This window comes from Thalassophryne amazonica, chromosome 6, assembly GCF_902500255.1.
Source record: "Thalassophryne amazonica chromosome 6, fThaAma1.1, whole genome shotgun sequence".
NCBI lineage: Eukaryota > Metazoa > Chordata > Actinopteri > Batrachoidiformes > Batrachoididae > Thalassophryne > Thalassophryne amazonica.
In genome coordinates, this window is record NC_047108.1 from 17,083,894 (window position 1) to 17,110,566 (window position 26,673).

The 26,673-nt window shown below is 42.5% G+C and overlaps 1 protein-coding gene across 3 annotated transcripts in view; it reads right to left on the bottom strand.

Moving 5' to 3' along the window:
• Positions 1 to 3,796: 3,796 nt before the first annotated feature.
• cdk16 (cyclin-dependent kinase 16) overlaps positions 3,797 to 26,673 on the bottom strand; it is a 48,963-nt gene continuing 26,086 nt past the window's right edge. For 2 of the 3 annotated variants that reach the window (XM_034171813.1, XM_034171811.1), the window contains 8 exons: positions 24,763 to 24,886; positions 20,933 to 21,053; positions 20,748 to 20,845; positions 15,618 to 15,729; positions 9,518 to 9,560; positions 9,056 to 9,146; positions 8,512 to 8,586; positions 3,797 to 4,124 (listed from right to left, as the gene is read on the bottom strand). In XM_034171813.1, coding sequence (XP_034027704.1) covers positions 4,087 to 4,124; positions 8,512 to 8,586; positions 9,056 to 9,146; positions 9,518 to 9,560; positions 15,618 to 15,729; positions 20,748 to 20,845; positions 20,933 to 21,053; positions 24,763 to 24,886 — 702 coding nt within the window. In that variant the 3' untranslated portion in view covers positions 3,797 to 4,086. The remainder of the gene's footprint in view (positions 4,125 to 8,511; positions 8,587 to 9,055; positions 9,147 to 9,517; positions 9,561 to 15,617; positions 15,730 to 20,747; positions 20,846 to 20,932; positions 21,054 to 24,762; positions 24,887 to 26,673) is intronic. The other variant, XM_034171812.1, reaches the window with a different exon arrangement.

Sequence of the window (26,673 nt, forward strand, 5' to 3'; positions counted from 1 at the left end):
CTGATCTGGCAACAGCAATCAGAGAAAGTTGGAGCCAGATTGATGAAGAGTACTGTTTGTCACTCATTAAGTCCATGCCTCAGAGACTGCAAACTGTTATAAAAGCCAGAGGTGGTGCAACAAAATACTAGTGATGTGTTGGAGCGTTGTTTTGTTTTTCATGATTCCGTAATTTTTTCCTCAGAATTGAGTGATTCCATATTTTTTCCCCTCTGCTTGGTCTAAAAAAGTAACCATTACTGACTGCCACAATTTTTTTTTCCTGATTTCTTATAGTGTTTCTTAAAGCCAGAAAGCTGCCATCTGAAATGACTTTAGTTTTGTGTCATATCTGTGATCTGCTTTTTTCTACAAAAAAAACTGAAAGAGCATCCTCCGAGACCGGTGATTCCATAATTTTTGCCAGGGGTTGTATTATGGACAGTAGATGATGGAATCTGTAAATTCCTTGCAACTGAATGTTGAGAAACATTATTCTTAAACTGTTGGACTATTTTTTCATACAGTTATTCACAAAGTGGTGATCCTCGCCCCATCTTTGCTTGTGAATGGCTGAGACTTTTGGGGATGCTCCTTTTATACCCAATCATGACACTCACCTATTTCCAATTAGGTGTTCTTTGAGCATTCATCAACTTTCCCAGTCTTTTGTTGCCCCATCCCAACTTTTTTTGAAACGTGTTGCAGGCATCCGTTTCAAAATTAGCAAATATTTGCACAAAAACAAAGTTTATCATTTTGAACATTAAATATCTTGTCTTTGTGGTGTATTCAATTGAATATAGGTTGAAGAGGACTTACAAATTTCTGTTTTTATTTACATTTTACACAACGTCCCAACTTCACTGGAATCGGGGTTGTAAGAAAATCCTCCTTTAAACACTTCATTATGAAGCTGTATAACTAGGAAAAAAAATACCCTCACATAAAATCAACAGTAATGACAATAGTAATAATATTAATGCAAACAGAGCTCTGGTATCGGAATAGTATCGGTACCGGAAGATATCCAAATTCAGGTATCGGGATCGAATCGGAAGTGATAAAATGTGGATTGTGCATCCCTAACCTCTTGTTCTGTATTTTTATTATAGTCATTTATTATTTTATTTTGTTTTGTGATTTGATTCCTGGCAAACCTCAATATAAATAGTTATTAATAATGAATGTGCAATTTGTTTTTTTTTCCTTCCTGTATGTAAGTAAGAGTAAGTCGCAAGACCTCCCAAACTTAATGCTGCATTTACACATAACGACGACAAGTCACGAATGCCACGAGATACACATTCTTGTTCGCTGATCACAAATGGGATTATTCGGGGCAGAGGCGTCAGGTGTCCTCAGGAACTGCTGCAACCTGTTACCACACTTTACGATTAATGGCACGTGTTGCTGGAGAATTATCAGGAACCATTACGCACGGTCAAGAATAGTGTTCCGCGTTGTTGCGCGCTATTGTGCGTAACAGCGCATTGTCAAGTTCTGTCACGTTGTGAATGAGGTGACTTGTCTCCACACACAGACCAATATTCATCCAACCAAATTCAGATCGCTACAGTTTTTCAGAAGAACTTTGTGACTGCATGCACAGTTGGGCTCTGTGCCATGGAGTGGCGCAGAGAGGAGGAGGACAGAGCCAGATGTGTGGCTTCATGCGGCTCTCGTCTCGCGTGTTTTACCAAACATCAGGCACATGTAGCAGGTGGAACACCTGCAGGACCGCGGTGGAGCACTGAAATTAGACTTTTAGCCGACTTGGTGTCAGCAATCAAACTGAATGAGGTGCAGCAGGGTTTAATTGTGCGCACGCTTCTTCCTCTGCCGAACTGGAGGAGGTGCAGAGATGTCTGGCTGTACGTATGTCTCCTCTCACTCCTCTGGCTCAGACTCGTTCTCACACTCATCGGTTACAACAGCAGGTGGAACACCTGCAGATGCGTTTACACATAACCAAGATGCATTACGAATGTCATTTTTCGTAACGTGTGGTAACAGGTTGCATCAGTTCCTGAGGACACCTGACGCCTCTGCCCCGAATAATCACATTCGTGATCAGCGGCCAAGAATGTTTACTTTGTGGCATTCGTGACTTGTCGTCATTATGTGTAAATGCAGCATTATTTAAATGAATTAAATAAGCAAACACCTTATACTCCAGAAAATACATTATTGGGGAGGAACAGCACCATCGTCTGCAACCGGGAAATGCAAACACAGGAGTGGAGCCACCCTGCTCAGAGTGCAGATCTCATTGGACCGACATCTCTGCTATTTTAGCATTGTGGGATAGCTCGCCCACAGATTGAGCTCGCTGGACTACTTTCGCAAAACTGCTCAGCGTGCTGCTCTCGGAGCGACAACACACAGAATATGTCTCTTTCAGTGCAGCTTCTTGTTCTGACTTCAATACAAAGTTAACACCCAATCTTTCATCACCAACTGTAAATGATAAAACATTCCAATCGTATCTTTCTGAACTCTTTCGCATCAAACTCCAACGTGTCAATGTTTACAATGTGCTTGAGCAATAACAGGTGAAGTTGCTCATAAACTTGTAAGTTTCTTAAATATTTATTATGGCCACTCGTAAAACTTCAGTTCTCTTTATAATTTTATTACTGGTAAATTTTAGAATAGCTTTAGATGAGATATACTCATCATCTCACAGGAATATATCACAATTATCTGGGAACTACTTTTTGTGCAGGAATTCATCAAGCACATCGGCCACGGGCGCGTATTAACACAGAATCCCCAGAAACTGTGGAAACTTGTTCGGCCAAAATGACAGCATCCACTTTTAGCTTGTCATAAGCTAAGCTAGTGGCGCTCATGAGAGTGTGGAGTGGAGCAGCTGTTTGAATAGTGGCCATGGGAGGTGGGGATGCTGCAGCACCCCCTGTTGGAAAAGCAGATGTCACAGTGTCACCTGTCAGACTACACAAATATAACCAAATAAATTAATAAAGAGCAGGTTTCCTGTGGAAACCCTGTTTGATGTGTCAATGTTGAGCATCACGTTCCATATGTTTGGGTCGGTTGTTAAACAACATGTCTGACATGACGCAAGCTGCCAATCACCTCAGCAGGTGGGTTTGCCGATGAGCTTCTCCCCTGAGAAAAAAAAAAAACCCTGAACATCAGTGAAATCACCTGCTGAGCTGATTGGAAGAATGTGAAACCTGCATGGCACATGATTGGCCACCCGTCGCTGCCTGAACCAATCAGAACCTCAGCATTACTCTCAGGTTGGATTCACATTCTTTTGGTTTTCCCTTTATGGCAGTGACACCAAGGACCCAAACCCAAATCCAAGACCTAAACCCGGGATCTGTATCACGACAAACCAACCAGATCATCACAATGTTCTCGGACCTGAAACACAAAGGTCATACTAGAGTTCAACAACCTAAAAATTTCCTCCAGTCCCGTGATGTTACCAAACTTTTAATTTGTTGTGGTGGGAATTTGTCTGGTTTTGATCCGTTCTGATCGTTATTAGTTGTGTGCATTAACAGCAGGAATAAATGTCGTGGACGCAGCATCTGATTTTCCGGACAGTAAATGTTTGTCGGGGTTATGGTGGACGGGCCAGCTGTTTGTAGTTCGCCACTTTCCAAGACACGTTTCAGGAGCTGGTCTTTAAAACAGTTGTTAAACCTCCGCAGTGAAGGTGGAAGACAGAAATCATGTCTACAGTGTCCACCTCCCCACCACCTTAAAACTCACTCCTTCACTCACTCACTCATAATGCATTCATGTAATGAGGGGAGGATCACTGAACACCAAGCCGCTTGTTGCTGTTGGAAACAATGTGCTGTTCTCCAGTTGGTCAGATGGCTGCTTTGATTCATTATTGCATCTGAGGGTCTTTGTGATGCTGTCAGTCAGCGAGGGCCGACTTCTTTCTTCACAATAATAATCGAATCCCATCATTCCATTGTCAAGGTTTTTTCTCGAACATACGCTGTTTTATGACTCTCATGGCTCCTCCAGGAAAACGTAAAATAATCATCACTTCCTGACTGTTCGTCCAACCTTCAGGAGATGCTTCAGCTGTCAATCATCCTCAAGTCGACACTGTGATCAGAAGAGCATGCTCCGCCTCCTGGATGGACTGTTTGCTGCATAGAAAACAATAATAATTTTAAAAAGTTGCCATTTAAAAATACGAGCACTAATCATAATTTTCTGAAATATTTTCAGGTTTGCAGTGGACATAAATCAATATGTAAAGGATACTGTGGACGTAATTCACCATACCCTGTTAACATTTGTGGTTAGAGTGTTCTGTATTGTACGTCTGACGATGTGCTGAGCTGTGTGCTGCACACATCAATGTCTCATGCAGGGTTACAGGGAGATGGTTCCTTTGATGTTTTCGCGCCACGACTGTTGCGTTTTAAGGGCAGTGCCAAGTTTTGTTCCAATCAGTATTTAATTTGAACCTTGACTGTAAAATTAACAGCATGCCGCTGCATTATCAACGTGGGAAATTGTCATCTTTTTCATCCATCACAATTCCCACACTGGTGACTCCGACATTTGTCTTTTGACATTCTGACATGATCATGACGGTGAGCGCCTCGTCTTTGAAGCTTCCTAAGTTTTGGGAGTCTTCAGCTTGGTTTGCTCAGACGGCAGTGTAGTTTGCACCGAGCGAGATAACCACGGACTACACAAAATACTATTATGTCATGCCGGCCATTGAAAGTTCTATGGCCACAAGAGTGGTTAGTCTCAAGACCCCCCCCCCCCCCCCACACACACACACACAGTGGTTAACTATGAAGCTACTGTTAAGAACCGGTTAAAGAACATTTGAACTTTGACGGTGTGAGGGCTAGCAGGTTATTTTCTCTGAACAGCTTGGGGGACAGCAAACCCTCTGAGCCTATGGACAAGATGTTTGATCTCCGGGGGGAGCACAGGCCTAATTTCCTCTTTGTCCACCTGTTGCAGCAGCTCCCTCCTCAGGTGCATGTGGCTTTGGCCAACACCATCACTGATTGCTGCGCTCTAGCAGAGGAAGCTGACGGAGGCTTTTTTTTCTGCCCAGTCAACACCACAGCATGACTGCTGCCACACCTACCCCTGCCCACACTGCCGCAACAGTTATAGGCCATTCCTTTCACACAGCTACACTGCTCCCAGGTGACGCAACACTCATGGCAATGGCAACTGTTTCACTCAAACAGCAGCATTCTCAGCCCGACCTGTATTTCTACCATGCTAAATTTGAATCCAGAGCCAAGCATTGCCGATCACCTTGCAGCTTCAGCGGGAAGTTAAACACCAGGGCCGGTGCTCAGTCGTGGCCATGAGCATTGGCCACACCAGCAGGCTGCTGTTCATCCAGGACACCAGCTCTGAGGATTGTTTCCTTTTTGACACCGGTGAGCAGAAGAGCATTCTGCCTGTTTCAAGACTGGACATACTGGCAGACAGGCTTGCTCCCCCTGAAAGCTGCCAACAGCAGCCCCATACACACTTGACTTGTGTTTTGGTGGCAAGAGGTTTAGCTGGGACTTCATCACAGGCAAAGTCACTGCCCCCTTCCCGGGCACAGATTTTCTGTGCACTTAAGGACTACTGGTGGATGTCAAAACACCACCATTTGATCGATGCCACCAATTTCTGTTCATGCGCCTGCAGTGGACTCTAGCAGAATGTTTAGCGTGCTGTCTCAAGCTGACATGCTTCATCACCCTGCTTGGAATTTCCTGCACTCACACAACTGACCTTTTCATTGGCGAGGCGTCGTGGCCAAGCTTGTCATTGCCAAAGGTGAGTTCAACAACATGGAACACCTTGGTATTATCCGCTGCTCGCCCCTCTATGTGGTTCCCAAGCCCGGCCGTGAGTGGTGCCCCTGTGGCGATAACCACCGACTTAATGATGCTACGATGCCAGACCCCTACCCAATGCCCCACACCCAGGATTCTTCAGCACACTTGGCGGGTAAAGTCATCCTTTTTAAAGTGGACCTTGTCCGTTTATACCACCAAGTGCCTGTCCATCTGCTGGATGTCCCCAAGACACCAGTGACACCTCTTTTGGACTATTTGAGTTTCTGAGAATGCCATTTAGCCTTAAGAATGCCACACAGTCATTCCAGCACCTCATGGACTTTGTGCTATGTGACCTGCCTTTCCTGTTTGTATACCTGGACAACATCCACGTGGCCATGACCTCCCAAAAAGAGCACCTGTCCCACCTGCGGATACTTTTCAAGCACCTCTGCCTGCATGGACTAATCATCAATCCAGCTAAGTACCAGTTTGGTTTGGCCACTGACTTCCTGGGACACCAATTCACCAAGGATGGGGTTGTGCCACTCCCATCTAAAGTGGATGTGATCACAGGAATGGTAGTTCTTGGGAATGGTGAACTTTTACCACCGCTTCATTCCCAAAGCCACTAGGATCATGCACCCCTGCACAATGCCCCCTGAATGGAAAAGCATCCAAGCACCTGGTGGATTGGTCCACCAAGAGAGACTCAATGTTCACGGATGCTAAAGTTAAACACCAGGGCCAGTACTCAGTCATGGCCATGAGCATCGGCCACACCGGCAGGCTGCTGTTCATCCAGGACACCATCTGCGGACCATGGGTGAACAGTGCCTGGCAACCACTCGATTTCCTTAGTTGACAGTTACGCCCCAGTGAGTGCAAGTATAACAGTGATCTGGAGTTGCTTGCCCTTCACCTTACTGTTCGACACTTCCGTTCACTGCTGTAGGGCCAGCAGTTTATGGTTTTCATCAAACCGCTAACCTTCGCCATGACTAAAGTGTCTGAGCCATGGTCTGCCCACCAACAGCGACAGCTCTCTTACATCTCACCATAGACGTACAACATGTTGCAGATAAGATCAACTTCATCAAGGACTGACTCTCTCGAGCCATTGCAACTTCTGTCCAGCTCAGACTGGACTACACGCATATGGCGGCTGATCAGGGCACTGACCCCAATGTGCAGTCACTCAGGTCTGCTGCCAACTGGACTGCAGTTGACAGACATCACGTCGGTGAGGGTGGCACCACGCTGCTTTGCATCGTCACCACTGGACAGCTGCGGCCCGTCGTCCTCACTGCATGGAAGTGACATTTTTTTGTTTGTTTTTTACGCTGTGCACAGCCTTTCCCACCTGAGTAGAAAACTGTCCCAAAAGCTGGTGGCAGCCAAGTTTGTCTGGCATAAGCTCAAGAAGGATGTGAGAGACTGGGTCGGACTCTTGTGGAGAGTGGCAGCACTCCACTGGCACGCCAAACTCCCCTGCCACACTTCCCTGTGCCTGAGCAGAGACTTGATCCCATTACCCCATAGACCTCGTGGGCCCCCTACTTTCCTCCCTGGGTTTCACACACCTTCTCACCATGGTGAGTAGGACTACTTGCGGCTGTTCCGTTGAGAGCCACAAAAACTGTCAAGATGGTGTGGGCATTCATCGGAACCTGGGTCACCTGGTTTGTCACTCCACGTGGCCTCTCTTCTGACAGGGGTTCCGAGTTTACATCCATGCTCTGGAACACTGCTGTAGACAGCCTGGGTGTGATGCTCCACCGCATAGCACCCCCAGGCTAATGGACTGTGTGAGTGCTTCATCACCCTATGAAGGCCTCTCTGTGGGCCAGCCTAACAGACGGCAGCTGGGTGGACAGACTCCTGTGACTCATGCTGGGCCTACGAACCGCCCCCAAGAAGGACCTCCAGTCCTCGTCAGTGGAGCTGGTATAGCCAACAACTGAACGTTCTAGGAGATTTCATTCCTGACACCACCGGCCCTCTGGTTGAATACCCACCAACAGTGTGTGCCTACTTTGCAGGACGGCTTCCGCCCTCCTACACTCCCTCACGCCTGCAGTCAGCAGAATATGTCTTTATTCGTCATCACGCACACAGGGGACCGCAGCACCTCCCTATGATGGCCCGTTCCATGTACTGAGGATGGGGGCCAAAAACTTTTAGTTTGACATGGGTGGTAAAGCCGAGGACATTTTGTGAATTTTTTTAGATTGTTTGCAACAGTGAATGTTTTCTGAATTGTTTATTTCACAGTTTAAAAAAAATTTTTAATTGTTTTTGCTCCAAGCTCATTTAGTTTCAAGTTTCAAAACAGTAAGTTACTATGTCAAAAACAGATTTATTTCCTGTTTCAACACAGTAAAACATTGTGTGAAACAGTGAGTTGTTATGAAGCAGTTGGTTCATTAAACGCTGTAGTCTGTAAGGGTGTCGAGACAAAACATCATAACTGAGCTTCACTTGATAAACTCAGAGGGCCGATTTTAAATTTTCTGGCCTGTTTGTGGTTTTTATTCCAGGTCGGACACAAACAGCTCAGCAAGTTTGGTGAAAACTGGTTCATTCATTTTGAGTGATTCTTCAAAAAACCAACAGACAACTGAAAACAGGAGCTCCTCGTCACAATAATAAGTCAAGTGAAAAACAAAAACTGTCTGCGAAAAAAACTCACAGTTTGGGTTTTTGAGGCTGTAAATTTTACCTGGTTCAGAAGGCGCTGGCGGTCTGATCGCTTCTTTCTCCAGCTGAATATCAGGCAGGCTGAAGATGGATGTCGCTAAAAGAAACGTTTAAAACATTTAAGCATGAGAGAGAGAGAGAGAAAGATATTCAGGCCTATATCTACATGGGTATTTTGGAAAACACGTCTTTCTGTGCGTTTTGACATTAAAATGTGATGTTTTTGTGTCCACAAAGAAAACACCTTTCCTGTTTTTTTTCCAGGGCTTCTGATTGGTCAGCAGGGCTATACCATTATGGTTATATCGCTCCCTGTTGCTGTGGCACGCTCGTCAATGCTTGACAATTCAAACAATAAGGTTTGAATTTTCATGTGAACAGAGAATTTTTCTTAAGCGGTTGTGTGCACGGGACTGAAAAAAAATTAAAGTGGTAATTCCGTTTGCACAAATACCCGCATACGCATTTCTCAGAAAACCAGCCTGATTGAACATCATATTAAATTAAATCTCAGTCACATTGATTTGAACAACAGCGGCTTCTTAAAAGGTCACAGCTGAACTTACTATCGGGTAACATCAGAATTCTGGTTCCCAGACTGCTGAAGTAATGATGTTTCATCGAGTCGTCTGCTGAAATTCTCTTCTTCCCTTCAAACTACACACACACACACGCACGACAACTGTAATCCAAAGTGAATACAATGTGGAAAAATATAAATTTTAATCATCTAACTACAGCATCTAATAATTTTTTTCATGACAATTCAGAACTAAAACCACAAGATTATCACCTTAAAAAAGGATTATACATAATTAAAATAAGATAAAAACAACTAACTGGTTCCATCTTCTCACATATGAAAAACATGGGGGAAAAAAAAGAAATTTGTAACATTGAGATGAGTTTAAAATGCTTAATTAAGAAATGTTTGTCATATTTCATCATAAATCACAGGATTATTTCCACATCTTACAAACTGAAAAACACCATTTACACTGTGATGAGATGGTGAGGCATTTACTGACCTGCAGGAACTTTGACAACAGCTCCACTCCATCACTGTTCAGCCTTTACAAACACAGATTCATAGGTTAAAACTACATGAATGAATTTATTCTGCACACAGTTTGACAACAACAACAAAAAAACTCAACACAAAACTCATAACAAAACAGACATTTACATCTTTAATAAGAGCGCTCTGAGAGCACAACATCCCCCGCTGGCAAACGCTGCTTTGGTACAAGATCTTGCTATATTCTGATGACAACTCGAGGTTTGTGACAGTTGATTTCAGAATGCAGACACCAACTCATGAAACTGACAAAATGTGTCACTCTTGGACAATATTACAATATGCATATTACCAATCTGTAACAAGGACTTGTACCAACTTTCATGAAATTCCTCCTAAAAATATGTGGGTAGTTGATTTCAGAACACATACAGAAATTGCCATGACATAACCCCCCTTACAGCCTTCAGCCACCGGGGAATAGAAACTGTTGTGACGGTTTGGATGTTTAGTCGCACTTTGACCCCCCTGTTCACACGAGGGCACATTCAAGGATTTTGGAGCCACAAAAGGAAACACAAAGCAGCCGTGCACACCTTTATCTCCTAGAACGTGCTGAGCCTCACATGCTGACCTGAGTCCTGCCGTTTCAGGGTTCAGGCTCAACACCAATTTTTTTTTTTTTGTGGCAAGCTCATGCCGAGCCAGACGTGAACGCCATCATGCACAGAGCAAAACACAGCCATACAGAATAAAACGAAACATCAACAGGAGTTAATTATAGGAATTACTGCATATTCCAGAGTTTAAGTCGCGCCTGTTAAAAAAAAAAAATACCTCGAAGAGGATAAACACATAAAAGTCACATTGGAGTACAAACCTGCTAAAAAGTGCCTCGAAGAGGGAAAACGTGTACATAAGTTGCACCACAGTATGAGATGCACCCTTTTTCTGTATCACTGGCTCTTTAATTTGGGACTTTTGTAAATTATTGTTATGTACTTTATTTTATTTAGTAGGTTTGGGAGGACTAATGAAAATCAGTCGACTAGTGGGGTACCATTAGTCAATGACTAGAAGACAACTAAATTTGACATTGAATGAATTAAGACAATTTTGAATCTTCATGGTGAAACTCAAATGTAACATTTATTTTAGCAAATACGAGCACAAAATCAAAAATACAAAAAACAGCATTAGCATGAAAACAGCTGCATTTATTTATTTGTCACAGACGACCCGTCTGAGCCGAATAACTTGCCTGCCGAGGGTCACACTGACTTCACTGAGTGAAGGGAGCGGTGGCAGCTCCAGCAGGTCTGTTCTTTAAGGGTTAAATGAACTTAAAAAATGGCTTTCGACTCATCCACTCATAAAAACAGTTGACTAGTCGAATGTTAGCTAGTTATAGTCAACTATTACGACTAGTCATCCCATCCCTATTCTTTAGTGCACTGATTCCTGGGAATTCCTTTATATTCATTATAACTGTCATTATTAATAATAAATACAAAGAGCACAATGGAACAAACCTGCAGCACATGTGACATAAAGCTGGTGCTGGTGGAATGAAAGCTTTATTGAGTTCTAAAGTCAAAGGAGTCTGCAATTACTTTAGTTATTACTGCGATGACCAACACTGACCAGCTCGGAGCCATTTGTACAATTTACAGCAAACTACACAGAAGCATCCTGGGAAATGCACACACATACATCACTGCGCCTATTTGAGTGATTCAAAATGAATTCAAAGTAGTTTACAAACTGTTTGGATTCACAATAAATGTTTAAAGAAATTTTATTTTCTATAGAGATTTTTTTTCTTTCCCCCAGTACGGTCAAAGAGAACGTAGTACAGAGAGGCGAAGCTCCGAGGCATTTTAGACAACAGCCACAGCGCCGCCATCATCTTGGACTATTGATGTTGTCATCTGCTGTCCAGACAGGGTCACTTAGTTTTTTTTTTTTTTTTTTATTGTCTTGGTGGCTCATTAATGAGATCTGTTTCCTGGTGAGCAGAATGCTGAAGAGACGACAGACGGCTGTGGTGAATTCCGGGACTGTTGTGACTAATATAATAATTGCAGAAATGAGTTTCAGCTTCAATAATATAAATGATTTTTCTTCTTGTTTCCAGCTGAGAAACACCGACGGGCTTCTTTAAAAACACCGCTGTTATTCATAAGCAATTTCCACAATCAGGAATTCTCCGAACGTTGTCTTCCGGGACAACGGCTTTCTTCAGGCTGTGATTTTGACTCTGGGAGAAAGAACTCCAACAGGTCAGATTAAAAACACTTCATTTACTCTGCATGCTGCCAACACGTCTGTTTCAAATGATGCAAACTTTGTTTTTATTAATTAAAAAAAAAGAAACAAAACACAGCATCTAACACCAGTTCTTCCTGTTTGCTGGATGGGGATTTGTTTAGAATAGAAACACAGGAATTAACAGCATTGCATTCAGAAAACTCACTCTAACGACCACACACACATTACAAAGTGTAATATTCCAAGATCAGCTTTGATTTCTGCAGAAAAGTCACAGTGCTGTCAATCATCAGATCATCATTTTATGGATGTGAACAGTCTAGCTTGTCTGTGCTGTTGGGGCTTATTACATGCTATGAGTATTAATGAACTCGTACTTCAATCAATCAATCAATCAACTTTTTTTTTATATAGCGCCAAATCACAACAAACAGTTGCCCCAAGGCGCTCCATATTGTAAGGCAAGGCCATACAATAATTATGAAAAACCCCAACGGTCAAAACGACCCCCTATGAGCAAGCACTTGGCCACAGTGGGAAGGAAAAACTCCCTTTTAACAGGAAGAAACCTCCAGCAGAACCAGGCTCAGGGAGGGGCAGTCTTCTGCTGAGACTGGTTGGGGCTGAGGGAAAAAACCAGGAAAAAGACATGCCGTGAAGGGGGGCAGAGATCGATCACTAATGATTAAATGCAGAGTGATGCATACGGAGCAAAAAGAGAAAGAAACAGTGCATCATGGGAACCCCCCAGCAGTCTACGTCTAAAGCAGCATAACCAAGGGATGGTCCAGGGTCACCCGATCCAGCCCTAACTATAAGCCTTAGCGAAAAGGAAAGTTTTAAGCCTAATCTTAAAAGTAGAGAGGGTATCTGTCTCCCTGATCTGAATTGGGAGCTGGTTCCACAGGAGAGGAGCCTGAAAGCTGAAGGCTCTGCCTCCCATTCTACTCTTACAAACCCTAGGAACTACAAGTAAGCCCGCAGTCTGAGAGCGAAGCGCTCTAATGGGGTAATATGGTACTACGAGGTCCCTAAGATAAGATGGGACCTGATTATTCAAAACCTTATAAGTAAGAAGAAGAATTTTAAATTCTATTCTAGAATTAACAGGAAGCCAATGAAGAGAGGCCAACACAGGTGAGATATGCTCTCTCCTGCTAGTCCCCATCAGTACTCTAGCTGCAGCATTCTGAACCAACTGAAGGCTTTTTAGGGAACTTTTAGGACAACCTGATAATAATGAATTACAATAGTCCAGCCTAGAGGTAAATAAATGCATGAATTAGTTTTTCAGCATCACTCTGAGACAAGACCTTTCTGATTTTAGAGATATTGCGTAAATGCAAAAAGGCAGTCCTACATATTTGTTTAATATGCGCTTTGAATGACATATCCTGATCAAAAATGACTCCAAGATTTCTCACAGTATTACTAGAGATCAGGGAAATGCCATCCAGAGTAACGATCTGGTTAGACACCATGCTTCTAAGATTTGTGGGGCCAAGTACAATAACTTCAGTTTTATCTGAGTTTAAAAGCAGGAAATTAGAGGTCATCCATGTCTTTATGTCTGTAAGACAATCCTGCAGTTTAGCTAATTGGTGTGTATCCTCCGGCTTCATGGATAGATAAAGCTGGGTATCATCTGCGTAACAATGAAAATTTAAGCAATACCGTCTAATAATACTGCCTAAGGGAAGCATGTATAAAGTGAATAAAATTGGTCCTAGCACAGAACCTTGTGGAACTCCATAATTAACTTTAGTCTGTGAAGAAGATTCCCCATTTACATGAACAAACTGTAATCTATTAGACAAATATGATTCAAACCACCGCAGCACAGTGCCTTTAATACCTATGACATGCTCTAATCTCTGTAATAAAATTTTATGGTCAACAGTATCAAAAGCAGCACTGAGGTCCAACAGAACAAGCACAGAGATAAGTCCACTGTCCGAAGCCATAAGAAGATAATTTGTAACCTTCACTAATGCTGTTTCTGTACTATGATGAATTCTAAAACCTGACTGAAACTCTTCAAATAGACCATTCCTCTGCAGGTGATCAGTTAGCTGTTTTACAACTACCCTCTCAAGAATCTTTGAGAGAAAAGGAAGGTTGGAGATTGGCCTATAATTAGCTAAGATAGCTGGGTCAAGTGATGGTACTTGTTCAAAGTATCACAATATGAAGAAAAGACAAAACAAAAGTTCACTTCTGCAGCAGCTGTAGTGATCTTGTTTCTTTTGTCAGCCACAACAGAGTGCCTTGATTAGAGAGAGTGACATCACCTCAGAACATGGCGCCATTTTGGTTCCAACTGCGCTGAAATACTGAATTAACCTTTAATGTTTTCAACATTTTTGAAACCATTTAACCACATACAACACACCCAGGTACAGGTGCTATGAAAATAAATATAAAAATAGTTAAGCTATCAAGCACGGTGGCTTAGTGGTTAGCACTGTTGCCTCACAGCGAGAAGGTCATGGGTTCAATTCCCACCTGTGGCCTTTCTGTGTGGAGTTGGCGTGTTTTCACCTTGTTTGCGTGGGTTTCCTCTGGGTGCTCCAGTTTCCTCCCATATCCAATGACATGCGGGTTAGGTGGATTGGAATCTGTAAATTGTCTGTAGGTGTGAATGTGTTTGTTTGTCTGTTTATGTCCCTGCGACAGACTGGCATCCTGTCCTGGGTGTACCCCGCCTTGCCCTCTATGACTGCTGGGATAGGCTCCAGCCCCCCGCGACCCTTGACTGGACTAAGCAGTTGAAGGTGTGTGTGTTAAGCAATCAAATTTACAATTTATGATTTTTTATTTAATTAATTTAAAGCCTGATTTATGCAGCTGCTGCTCTGTAACTCCGTGTCATGCAATAACGAACATGACAGTTTTAAAGTTCTCTGTCTCTGGATTATGCTTTATTCTGGACTAATTTGACCCCAACAAAGTTTTCTTTCTACAGTTACCACCTCCAAATCAAAGGCAAACTGAAAAATGTCCTCTTTTATCGAATTTGTGCTGTATATTTCCAACTTTTCTGATACATTTTTAATCAGCGTGCACACTGTAAAAACTATTACAATATGATGGCGAAGACGAAGGATTGAAAGCAGAAAATGTGTGTCTGATTTAACAGGTGCACGTCAGGCTGCGGCTACGGTCGGGCTTTTAATCACAGAAATGACTCCGGTCCCACATGTGAGCGGTTTAATGGAAATACAATGCAATTGGACAGGACATTTTATCCAATGTAAAATCTGTTGTACAAAATCCATTATATACGGTGTTTATTACACGGAAAACAATACAAAAACTTTGGGACTTTAGTCCGGTGACTGTGAATATCTGGTTTATACGATGACGGTTTAGGTGAGTTTTACTGTACATGGGACTGAACAATAAATTTACCTCGCAAAACTTTGATGATGATGTCGGCTAAATGTTTCTTCTGCTCAGATCTGAAGAGAATCTATACATCTTGAAGCCCTTGCTGTGTCTATTTGTGCCTCTAAATGCACAACCCGGCATTTTCAGCGAATAAATAAATAAAATAGCTGATTTACATGCAGATGCATTAACAGCCAATGCTATTTTGAACCCAAGATGGCACCATGAGTCACGTAACCGATTTTTTTCAACTCATCATGTTGCCACTCTATCAAGGCACACTTGCGCGTGTCCAACCGCAGACCATGTGGGTGTGACAGGTTTAGAACAGTCGAACATGGCGGCGGCAGAAGGAAGCGATGGGGGAATTGGTTGCTTTTGCGTTTTGAGCTTCGCCTCTTAGTATTACATTCTCTTTGGTTAGGGTCCAATGGTGACTGCTGACTCACACGGACCTTGGCGTGTGGTGGCTCAGTCGCTCCGCTCTGTACTGAGGATAGTTGTACGTGACAAACTCCTTGTTGGAGCTGATCCCAGGCCAGCTCTTCTCTGTCGGAGTACCTGCACACAAAATCATTATTTGAGTCAAAGTGAGCAGAAACGTCTGCTGCCATCATTCTCCTCATCATCCAAAAAAAAATTCATGAGGTGTTATAGCATAGCATTCAGTGACCACTGTGTCTGCAAGATGACAGAAAAGCCTTAATAGATCCATCCGCACATCAGATTTTACTTTTTGCAAAAAATTAAATATCCACATTTGTGCAAATCAATACCATGGAGACATCAGCAGAGATTATCGTGCAACACTTCACCAATCAGTTAACTCTGTCCAGACGATGCCAGACACCGTGAATGAGAGTTAACATAATGATCAAAACAAATGTCCTCCACAACCTTTTTGTTAAACAACAAAATCCTATAGCCCAAATTCAGCAAAATCTGAGGTAAAGATTCCTCAAAAACAGTTAAAGATCACATTGATCTAAACATAAAATACTGCTACCATTAACCTTTCAAAAATTAATAAATAAAAAATACAATTCTAAAAAATTTGTTTGACAGGCAAAGCTCAGGACCCAAATTTATCCAAGTAAAAAAGGAGAAAAAAAATGCAATTTGTCACAAATGATTATTTTAAACTACTTTCACAAATTTAACAAGTCATGGCCCGGTCACACGGCATACAACGATTCCTGAACAAAGGGAAAAAAGTCACAAATTGGCAAGAAAAGGTGGACGAATGAGCTTTTGACTTATCCCATCACCGAATAGCCTGCGAATCAAGAGTGCAAAAGGAATGAAAGAGGAACAAAAGGAAACTGAACATTGATCTCCATGCTTTAAACAAAACACGCCTGGAGCCACTGCTAGAGCAGTGTGTTTCAGTGTGTGCATCTCTGCGTTCCAGGACTCAGTGCTGGGACAGAGCTCTGTGGCGCCTGAGTCCTGGAGAAACTGCAAACAGAAGCGCGCAATCCAACCCACTGTGGAGATCTGTGCACACGTTGGTGGATCCACCTGCTCTGGTTGATCCTCTAGAACAAAAGAGGGATCATCTCCATCATCAGAATCCTCACTATCTGGTTCAGACTGATGACACGCTGCATGCTCTGTCTTGCTTCTTGCTCCAGTTTAAAAAAACAAAACAAAAAAAAAACCCTGGTTTGCCGTGGTGTCTGCTCTATCACTGTATTATGTTCTAAGCCATATACAGTGGGGAAAATAAGTATTTGACCCCTCAGTTTTGCAGGATTTCCCACCTACAAAGAATGGAGAGGTCTGTAATTTTTATTGTAGGTACACTTCAGCTGTGAGAGACAGAATCTAAAAAAAAAAATCCAGTAAATCACATTGTATGATTTTTAAATAATTAATTTGCATTTAATTGCATAAAATAAGTATTTGACCCCCTAGAAAAACAGAGCTTAACAATTGGTACAGAAACACGTGTCTGCCATTAGAGGTCAGACGTTTCCTGTAGTTCTTGACCAAGTTTTCACACACTGCAATGGGGATTTTGGACCTTGAAATGCTTCTTACGGAGCCCCTCCTTAGTTGCCCTAGCTGTGCGTTTGAGGTCATTGTCATGCTGGAAGACCCAGCCATGACCCATCTTCAATGCTCTTACTAAGGGAAGGAAGTTGTTTGCCAAAATCTCACAATACATGACCCCATCCATCCTCCCTTCAGTACGGTGCAGTCGTCATGTCCCCTTTGCAGAAGAGCACCCCAGAGTATGATGTTTCCACCCCCATGCTTCACGGTTGGGATGGTTTTCTTGGGGTTGTTCTCATCCTCTAAACATGGTAAGTGGAGTTGATTCCTAAAAGATCTATTTTGGTCTCATCTGACCACATGACCTTCTCTCATGCCTCCTCTGGATCATCCACATGGTCACTGGTGAACTTCAAACAGGCCTGGACATGTGCTGGCTTGAGCAGGGGGACCTTGCTGCCCTGCAGGATTTTAAACCATGACATGATCATGTGTTACTAATGTAATTTTTGTGACTGTGGTCCCAGCTCTCTTCAGGTCATTGACCAGGTCCTCCTGTGTAGTTCTGAGCTTTCTCAGAATCATCCTTACCCCACAAAGAGAGATCTTGCATGGAATCCCAGACCGAGGGAGATTGACAGTCATCTTGTGTTTCTTCCACTTTCTAATAAATAATCATGACAGTTGCTGTCTTCTACCAAGCTGCTTGCCTGTTGTTCTGTAGTCCATCCCAGCCTTATGCAGGTCTACAGTTTTGTCTCTGGTGTCCTTAGACAGCTCTTTGGTCTTGGCTATGGTGGACAGGCTGGAGTGTGATTGATTGTGTGAACAGGTGTCTTTTATACAGTTAACAAGTTCAAACAGGTGCAATTAATACAGATCAAGAGTGCAGAATAAGAGGGCTTCTTAAAGAAAAATTAACAGGTCTGTGAGAGCCAAAATTCTTGCTGGTTGGTAGGTGTTCAAATACTTATTTTATGCAATAAAATGCAAACAAATCATTTACAAATCATACAATGTGATTTATTGGATTTTTTTTTTTTTTTAGATTCTGTCTCTCACAGTTGAAGTGTACCTACGATAAAAATTACAGACCTCTCCATTAGGGTGTCCCAAAAAATGCCAACTTTAAAAAAATTTCGAGTCTCACCCACCAGAAAGTTTCCTTTTGGTGAGTCATTCTCACATGTAAAATTGTTTACCAATCAGAAATTATTTAGAGGTGGCTCAAGGTCACCAAACATTGAAAATCTAACTGCGACAATCGACATTGGTGCAATAATTGGAATGTCATATCTTTGCCACTTTTAGAACTATTAGATCACTACTTTTCTATTTACTATTTTGGTCATTTAGAAATTATAGCAGCAGATTGGGTGCAAGCTGTTTACTGCAGTGACTATACAGGTCCAAACTTGGCTCCAAACCCAATTTGTGCAGAAGCTGGGCTTCATAGTCAGCCTATGATATTGGTCAGTTAGACAATTTATTTACATGTTATATTTACAATACTGTGTTTACTTACTTTTTATTTTGCCATTATGGCTGTATTTAATATTTTTTGGTACTTTGTTGATAACTGTCTGCATTCTGCAAGTGCTTACAGATTCATGATAAATGTTGAAAAAAAAACACTTAGGGCTGTTTTTATCATTTCTGTATAATTAGTGCAATGAAAATACTTATATGAATACTGAAAATCAGCTGCTGGTTAAAGGTATGTAATATGTTACTGTGATGCTTTCATATGGAATATATCAATGTTTCTAGTGTTTAGAGAGACCAAAACTGGTGAGTGTCCATACAGTGCTATAGTTTTCTTTCACTTCCCAGTCTTCCAGGTTTCAGATCTGCAAAAAACTGGTAAACCAGCCAAGTTTGGAATTGCATATTCACTGCAGTAAACATCAGGCACCAAATCTGCTGCTAATTTCTAAATTACCAAAGGAAATTGTACATAAATGAAAAGAAGTGATCTAATAGTTCTAACAGTGGCAGAGATATGACATTTCAAATATTGCACCAATGCCGATTGTCGCGGTTAGATTTTCAATGTTTGGTGACCTTGAGCCACCTCTAAATAATTTCTGATTGGCAAACAATTTTACATGTGAGAATGACTCACCAAAAGGAAACTTTTTGGTGGGTGAGACTCGAAATTTTTTAAAGTTGGCATTTTTTGGGACACCCTACTCTCCATTCTTTGTAGGTGGGAAAACCTGCAAAACTGACGGGGTCAAATACTTATTTTCCCTACTGTATATTGATTTATAACAGAAAACTGCCAAAAGGGGGAATAAATATAAGTGTAAAGATGACTGAATATATAATCAGAGCAGTAATCAGTCCGTGTGAAAGCCACGCATCGACTCCCCATGTGCAGTTATTTCCACCAGCTGATCACTGAGGAGCTGATCCATGTGAATTCTGCCTTCCAGAACAGCTCTTATATAATCATCTGAATCATCTACCTGTTGCCACATGTACAGAAGGGCTGGATTGTCATTCCTACACTCATATTACATTTATAAAAAAAAATAAGAGCATGCAGGAACTGCTGCTGCCACTGTGTTCAACTACCGCTGGAAATTACACGACTTTCAAATTCAGCAGTTACTTGTAGCAGGAGCGCAGTTTTCATTTTATTTTTGTTAAAATAATTAAATGTTGCCACATAAAAGATTAATTCTGGCCTATATAAGGTGCCTGAGCCCAGTGAAGCTGACCCCCCACCCAGATAAAAAAAAAAATGCAAGCAAACAGGCTGAGGTTCTAATTTCCAACAGTACATGAACACAGCAGCAGCGCTCACAAACTGGCTTCTGTACTGTGTGAAAACATTCAGCTGGTCGAACGAAGTCAAACTAAACACTAACATTACAAAAACTAAGCAACGATAAACCATCAAGAACGACAGCAAAATGAAATATGGATGAATTGAGGTTTTCAGTGACACTCATTCAAATTTTTTGACAGTTTAAATATCCTGACAAAGCGCCAGCTGCAGAACGAAGTTGCGCAAAGGTTAAATGATACCAACGAAAGTCCAGATTTCTTGTTTCGTTTGGGCTTTGCTGCCCTTCATTAAGTGCCGTGTCATCGGGTCTTTACATTCAGAGGGGGAAAAAAAATTTAATTTTACCACACAATATCAGAGATTTGCTATTATTTAAGATTTTACTGTTCAGGATTTCAACACATCTCTGAAATCATGTTACAGAACTCGACATCAGGATCAGACGTGAAGACACCCGACTCCACAACGTACTATAAAATTTAAAATTCAGCCTTTAACTGGTTCGTACCAGCCAGTAAACATGCCCTGAAGCACAACTTTACCTGCTGATTTGGATTAATGTCTGAAATCATGTTCCAGCTGAGGAACATTAATCCAAATCAAACCATAACTGCTGAAGAAGTAGTCATTTTTCAATCTGGGAAACAAAATGACAACAGACGCTGCACAATCTCCCTGTTCTGGCTCCCCCCCCTTTTAAATCTGTTTTTTGGCATGGTTCCTCAGTACAGCAGGTTTGGGGTTTTGCGTGTGTGTGCTGAAAGAAAAGCTGGTCGATTCTCACCCAGCAGTTTAAAAATGAAGTGAAGCTCCTCCTCCACAGTGGATCCAGGAAACAGAGGTCGACCCGTCGACATCTCGTAGAATATACACCCCACCCCCCTGCAGGCACACAGAGACAACTGCAGTTTACGACCACATTAAAGACGCCCGATTATAAGCAGATATCTGGCTGTGGAGTGAACAAACCACATGTCGATGTGTGTGGAGTAATCAGTGCTGCCCAGGAGGATATCAGGGGGGCGGTACCACAGTGTCACCACCTCGTTAGAGTACGTCTTCGTAGGGATGGACTTGGCCCGGGCCAAACCTGGAACACAAGAGGGCAGGACTCACTAACAAACACCCTGGACTCTGATTGGCTGACAGTTCAAATCCCGAATTAGGAACTTAAAAGACTATCCACAGTCAAACAAACTGGAAGCAGAACTATTGTCTGTGTGGGGCACGTCAGGGGGCGCGGCCCCTGAAAACTAACACTCATAACACAGCTCCATACTGTGCAAAAGACTTAAGCATATTTAACAAGCACAAAACATTTGTTGGGATTGGGGGGGAACAACAACTGCCAACTGTGTTAGATTTATGAACAGCAGCAAACTGCTCAAAGAGGGACAAAACTAGAGCCTGACCGATATGGATTTTTTGAGGCCGATGCCGATAACGATATTTGGATGAAAAAATGCAGATAATCGATAAATCAGCTGATTTGCCGATAGCCGATAAATCAGCCGATATTCTTCTTTTTTTTTTAAATGAATAAAATGTTCTTTTTTGGAACCTTAACAAAAAGGTATGAGCTAAAAGCTGAAGCTTTGTCCTCATATTGATTACCTTTATAACAGAAGAATTTTCAAGTTCAAAAAATGCAATCAAGAATTAAACCTTTGTGAAATTACCAAATACATATCCTTAAAAAGAGTTGTGAAATACATCTGATCTTGTACCTATTGTTGCTGCAACTTAGATATAGGTTATATTACAGGTAGAAAAACTTTTTCAGTTGCAGACAAGTAATTGTGAGAGGAAAGAAACACAAACAATAAGAAAACATTTTCACAACACTCCTTTATTTTTCTATTCTGCTACTTTCAAGAACAAAAAACTTTCAAACAACCTTAGTGCAAGCAGAGGTTGGTTTTAGTGCTGGTAGAACATTTTAACAAGAAAACATGGACCCTGATATAACGTGAGGACCAGTGAATCTGAATGTTTCAACCCCTTAGCAGTAAACAAACATTTTTCATGCTAGAAATAAGGTCTACACAATGTGGGCTTAATAAAAAGCATGACCAACGCAATAAAGCACATTTGACTCATTACTACATAAACTGAGTTAATCAAACTGAGTTGAACTGAAACGGGAGAAATGTGTGGTGAATGTAATCGCAAAGTTATTACAAACAACATCCTTATAAACTTACTTGTATGCTTTTGTCAGATGATTAGTGCAGTGTGACGGTAAACTACGGGGGCCGGTGATGAACACATTTAAGCAGGGGTGTAAGCAGCTCTCAGTTGAATGGAGTCAGAGCTCCATCTACTGGACAAACGGTGCAAGGACATTTTACATTGCCAACACAAACATTATTTCAGTAACTGTTCTGTTTATGAGAAATTATCGGCGTTCTATCGGCAAAATTTCGGCCGATAGTGAGTACTTTGGAAAGGGCTTATATCGGCCGATAATATCAGCCAGCCGATATATCGGTCGGGCTCTAGAAAAAACACCAATAAAGTGCCATAAATCCAGTGATGTGAAATCGAAAATTAAGTAAAAAGAAGCCAGACATCGGTTAACAAAAAGGTGGGGCCAACGGAGAAAGTCATAGCAACAGGTGGAGGGCGGGGCTCACTACGAGGTCTGTGAGAAAAGTATCCGACCTTATTATTTTTTTCAAAAACTATATGGATTTGAATCACGTGTGATTGCGTCAGCCAAGCTTGAACCTTCGTGCGCATGCGTGAGTTTTTTCACACCTGTCGGTTGCGTCTTTCGCCTGTGAGCAGGCTTTGTGTGAGCACTGGTCCACCCCTCTCGTCGTCTTTTTTTATTGCGAATAAATGTCTGAACGATTTGGAACTTTGCTGCATCAATTTTTTCCAGAAACTGTGAGAGACCTCCAGGTGGACACCGTTCGAAAAATTAATATGGCTTTCAGGGACGATTTTATGGGGATTAAACAGATTACGGAGTGTTACTGCTGCTTTAAGGACGGCCCACAACTGCTGAGAGCGCGGCGCACTCCCAGCGCCGATCGACATGCTCTGACCCCGCTGAAACAACCAGATCATTTCCAACATGAAGGCTTTGTTGATCCGGGAGGTCGTCTGACTTTCACAAAAAGGCAGGAGACGTGGACATCAGCACTTTTTCAGCACATTCCACTGTTCCAGGAGTTTTTTTCATGGAAAGAAAAGCGGAGGGATGCGCCACGGAGCCGTTCATTACGCGGCACAAAACCACCTCCATGTTGGTCTCACTTGGACAGCTTTGAGATGGCTTTCAGACGGATTCTGTTTGCTTTCCAGTCGTGTGATTATCCGATTGTGATTGTGCATGAGCTGGACATGCCGGAACATGTCCTGTGAGGCTTCATCACAGCGTTGCTTTGCGCTGCACGGTGGAGCCGCTCCTCTTTCCATGACAAAAACTCCTGTAACAGTGGAATGTGCCGTTCATTTCTAAACTGGACGCTGTCTTGATGTGGTATGTCATCTGACTAGCACAGGAATTGTGAAAAGACGTGGACATCAGCACTTTTTCGGCACATTAAGACAGACGTGCGGAGGAGTTCCGCGCGTCGCAGTGGAGCCGTATGGCGCAAAGCAACGCCGTGATGAAGCCTCACAGGACATGTTCCGGCATGTCCAGCTCATGCACAATCACAATCGGATAATCACACGACTGGAAAGCAACCGTCTGAAAGCCATCTCAAAGCCGTCCTGTGAGACCAATGAACGGCTCCGTGGTGCGTACCTCCACTTTTCTTTCCATGAAAAAAACTCCTGTAACAGTGGAATGTGCTGAAAAAGTGCTGATGTCCACATCTCCTGCCTTTTTGTGAAAGTCAGACGACCTCCCGGATCAACAAAGCCTTCACGCTGGAAATGATCTGGTTGTTTCAGCGGGGTCTGAGCATGTCAATCGGCGCTGGGAGCGCGCCGTGCTCTCAGCAGTTGTGGGCCATCCTTAAAGCGGCAGTAACACTCCGTAATCTGTTTAATCCCCATAAAATCGTCCCTGAAAGCCATATTAATTTTTCCGAACGGTGTCCACCTGGAGGTCTCTCACAGTTTCTGGAAAAAAATTGATGCAGCAAAGCTCCAAGTCGTTCAGACATTTATTCGCAATAAAAAAACGACGAGAGGGGTGGACCAGTGCTCACACAAAGCCTGCTCACAGGCGAATGACGCAACTGACAGGCGTGAAAAAACTCACGCATGCGCATGAAGGTTCAAGCTTGGCTGATGCAATCACACGTGATTCAAATCCATATGTTTTTTGAAAAAAATAATAAGGTCGGATACTTTTCTCACAGACCTTGTACACCTCATCAATGTGGCAACAGCACAGATAAGTTTGTAAAAGCTTCGACTACATTTCCCCTTTAAAAATACACATCTTTCAAGCTTCAGAATGATTTTAATCAACAACTGATTATAGCACTTTGTACTGTAGTACTTTGGAGATTATAGTTATGATCATGGATTTGTAACTTTTCTGCAGTCGGCTTTTACAAAGAACAGCGCAGGGAGTTTGACCCCAAAAACCAACCGGCTTCTTGGGGTCACTGTATGTACTGCATATACCAGGTTTGGTGATCATTTCAACCAGTAGAACTGAAGTGTTACTGGTCAAATGAAATGTCATTTAACTGACTGACACCACACAAAGCGACGTCCGGCACACTGGCTGCAAGTAGATTGGTATGAAAACTCAAGGTCTAAAACTTTTGCACAAAACTCCGTGCACGTACATATTAAACTCTCATCAAACGTGTGCGCAGCGGACTCACCAAAGTCTGCTAGTTTCAGCTCTCCTCGGTCATTGATCAGCAGGTTCTGAGGCTTCAGGTCCCGATGCAGAACCTTCCGGCGGTGGCAGTATGACAGGCCGCGTAACAACTGGAACAGGAAGAGCTGAGGACCCGAGAATTCAGATGAGACACAAAACCAGTAAACACATCTGTTATCAACGTGTCATCACCAGGGGTGGCTCCTGAAAAATTTCTCAATTTTCAATTTCAATTTATTTTCATTTATATAGCGCCAAATCACAACACAGTTGCCTCAAAGCGCTTCACACAGGTAAGGTCTAACCTTACCAACCGCCAGAGCAACAGTGGTAAGGAAAAACTCCCTCTGAGGAAGAAACCTCAAGCAGACCAGACTCAAAGGGGTGACCCTCTGCTTGGGCCATGCTACAAAACATAAACTACAGAACAATTCACGGACAAATATACAAGAAATGCTATTGGCGCACAGGACAGGAGGATCGCCAACACGAACACAACTCCCATCTCTGGATGGAGCTGCACCTTATACAGACAGAAAAAACAGAATCAGGCATCAGAAAGACAAGAAATACTGTATAATTTGTCAGCATTAAACAAGAAGAAAAACAGAGAAATACTAAGATGATCGCCAGCCACTAGCCCTAAACTTCACTAAAAGACCCAGAATTTAGGTAAAGTTGAGGCCACGGCCCGCTCCAATTACTAATAAAATGAATTAAAAGAGTAAAAAGCATAAAACAAAACTGTACCAGTATGCTAGCCATATGAAAGGGAAAATAAGTGCGTCTTAAGTCTGGACTTGAAAGTCTCCACAGAATCTCCTGTTTTATTGACGCAGGAAGATCATTCCACAGAACAGGGGCACGATAAGAGAAAGCTCTGTGACCCGCAGACTTCTTATTCACCTTAGGGACACAAAGTAGTCCTGCACCCTGAGAACATAAAGCCCGGGCCGGTAGGTAAGGTTTAATTAGGTCAGCTAGGTAGGAGGGTGCCAGTCCATGAATAGTTTTATAGGTTAGTAGCAGAACCTTAATCTGATCTCACTGGGACAGGAGGCAACACATTCAGTAAATATACTAAATACAGGTGAGCCCCGTTAACTCGCGGATGCGTAAATCGCGATTCGGCTTTACTCGTTTTCAAGTTGTGGACAATGAAAACTTAGACTACTTTGGGAGGGATCATCAATGATTTCTTCTTCCTCCTCGATCCGGCTGCTCCAGGTCAGCGATGAGTGCAGACAATTCTGTGTGGAAGATTCCTGACAATTAGAAGTTTTAGATGCAACTTTTTAGATCCTTACTGCCTGTTCAGATTGGGTCAGAATTTATACATGTGTCTGCCACACATGCACCTGCCACACATGTGAACCGGCAGTAAGGATCTAAAGAGTCTCATACGTACAAAAACTATGAATCGTCAGCAATCTTCTGCACTGATGAAGCCTTCATTTCCTCCAGCAATAGAAAGATCCCAAACTGACTCCAGATGAAGAAATTACCACCATCCAGGAAGGAATCACACTTCAAATGGTCAAAACTATTATAATTTGGCAAGATACGCTGATTTTAAGTTTTTCTGGTCAACTCAATTAACTCACGGTCTGATTTTGTGGACTCCAACTCGCGTGAGTTAACAGGGTTCACCTGTACTACACAATCGTATCAGTATGCTGCTTGCTGATTAACTCATACTACAGCAATCCTGCCACAGGTTGGCAGAAAGATTTTGCCTCTGGCTACATATAAATTACAGGTGGAAAGCTGTGAAAAAGTTGCATCCAGTAATGTTCAAAAGCAAAACATTAATCGAAATGAAGTGGCTCCACAATAAATTAACCCACTTATTCACACTGGGAGCAACTGGGGATTCAGGACCTTTTCCCAAGGACCCTTAGTGATTTTCAGA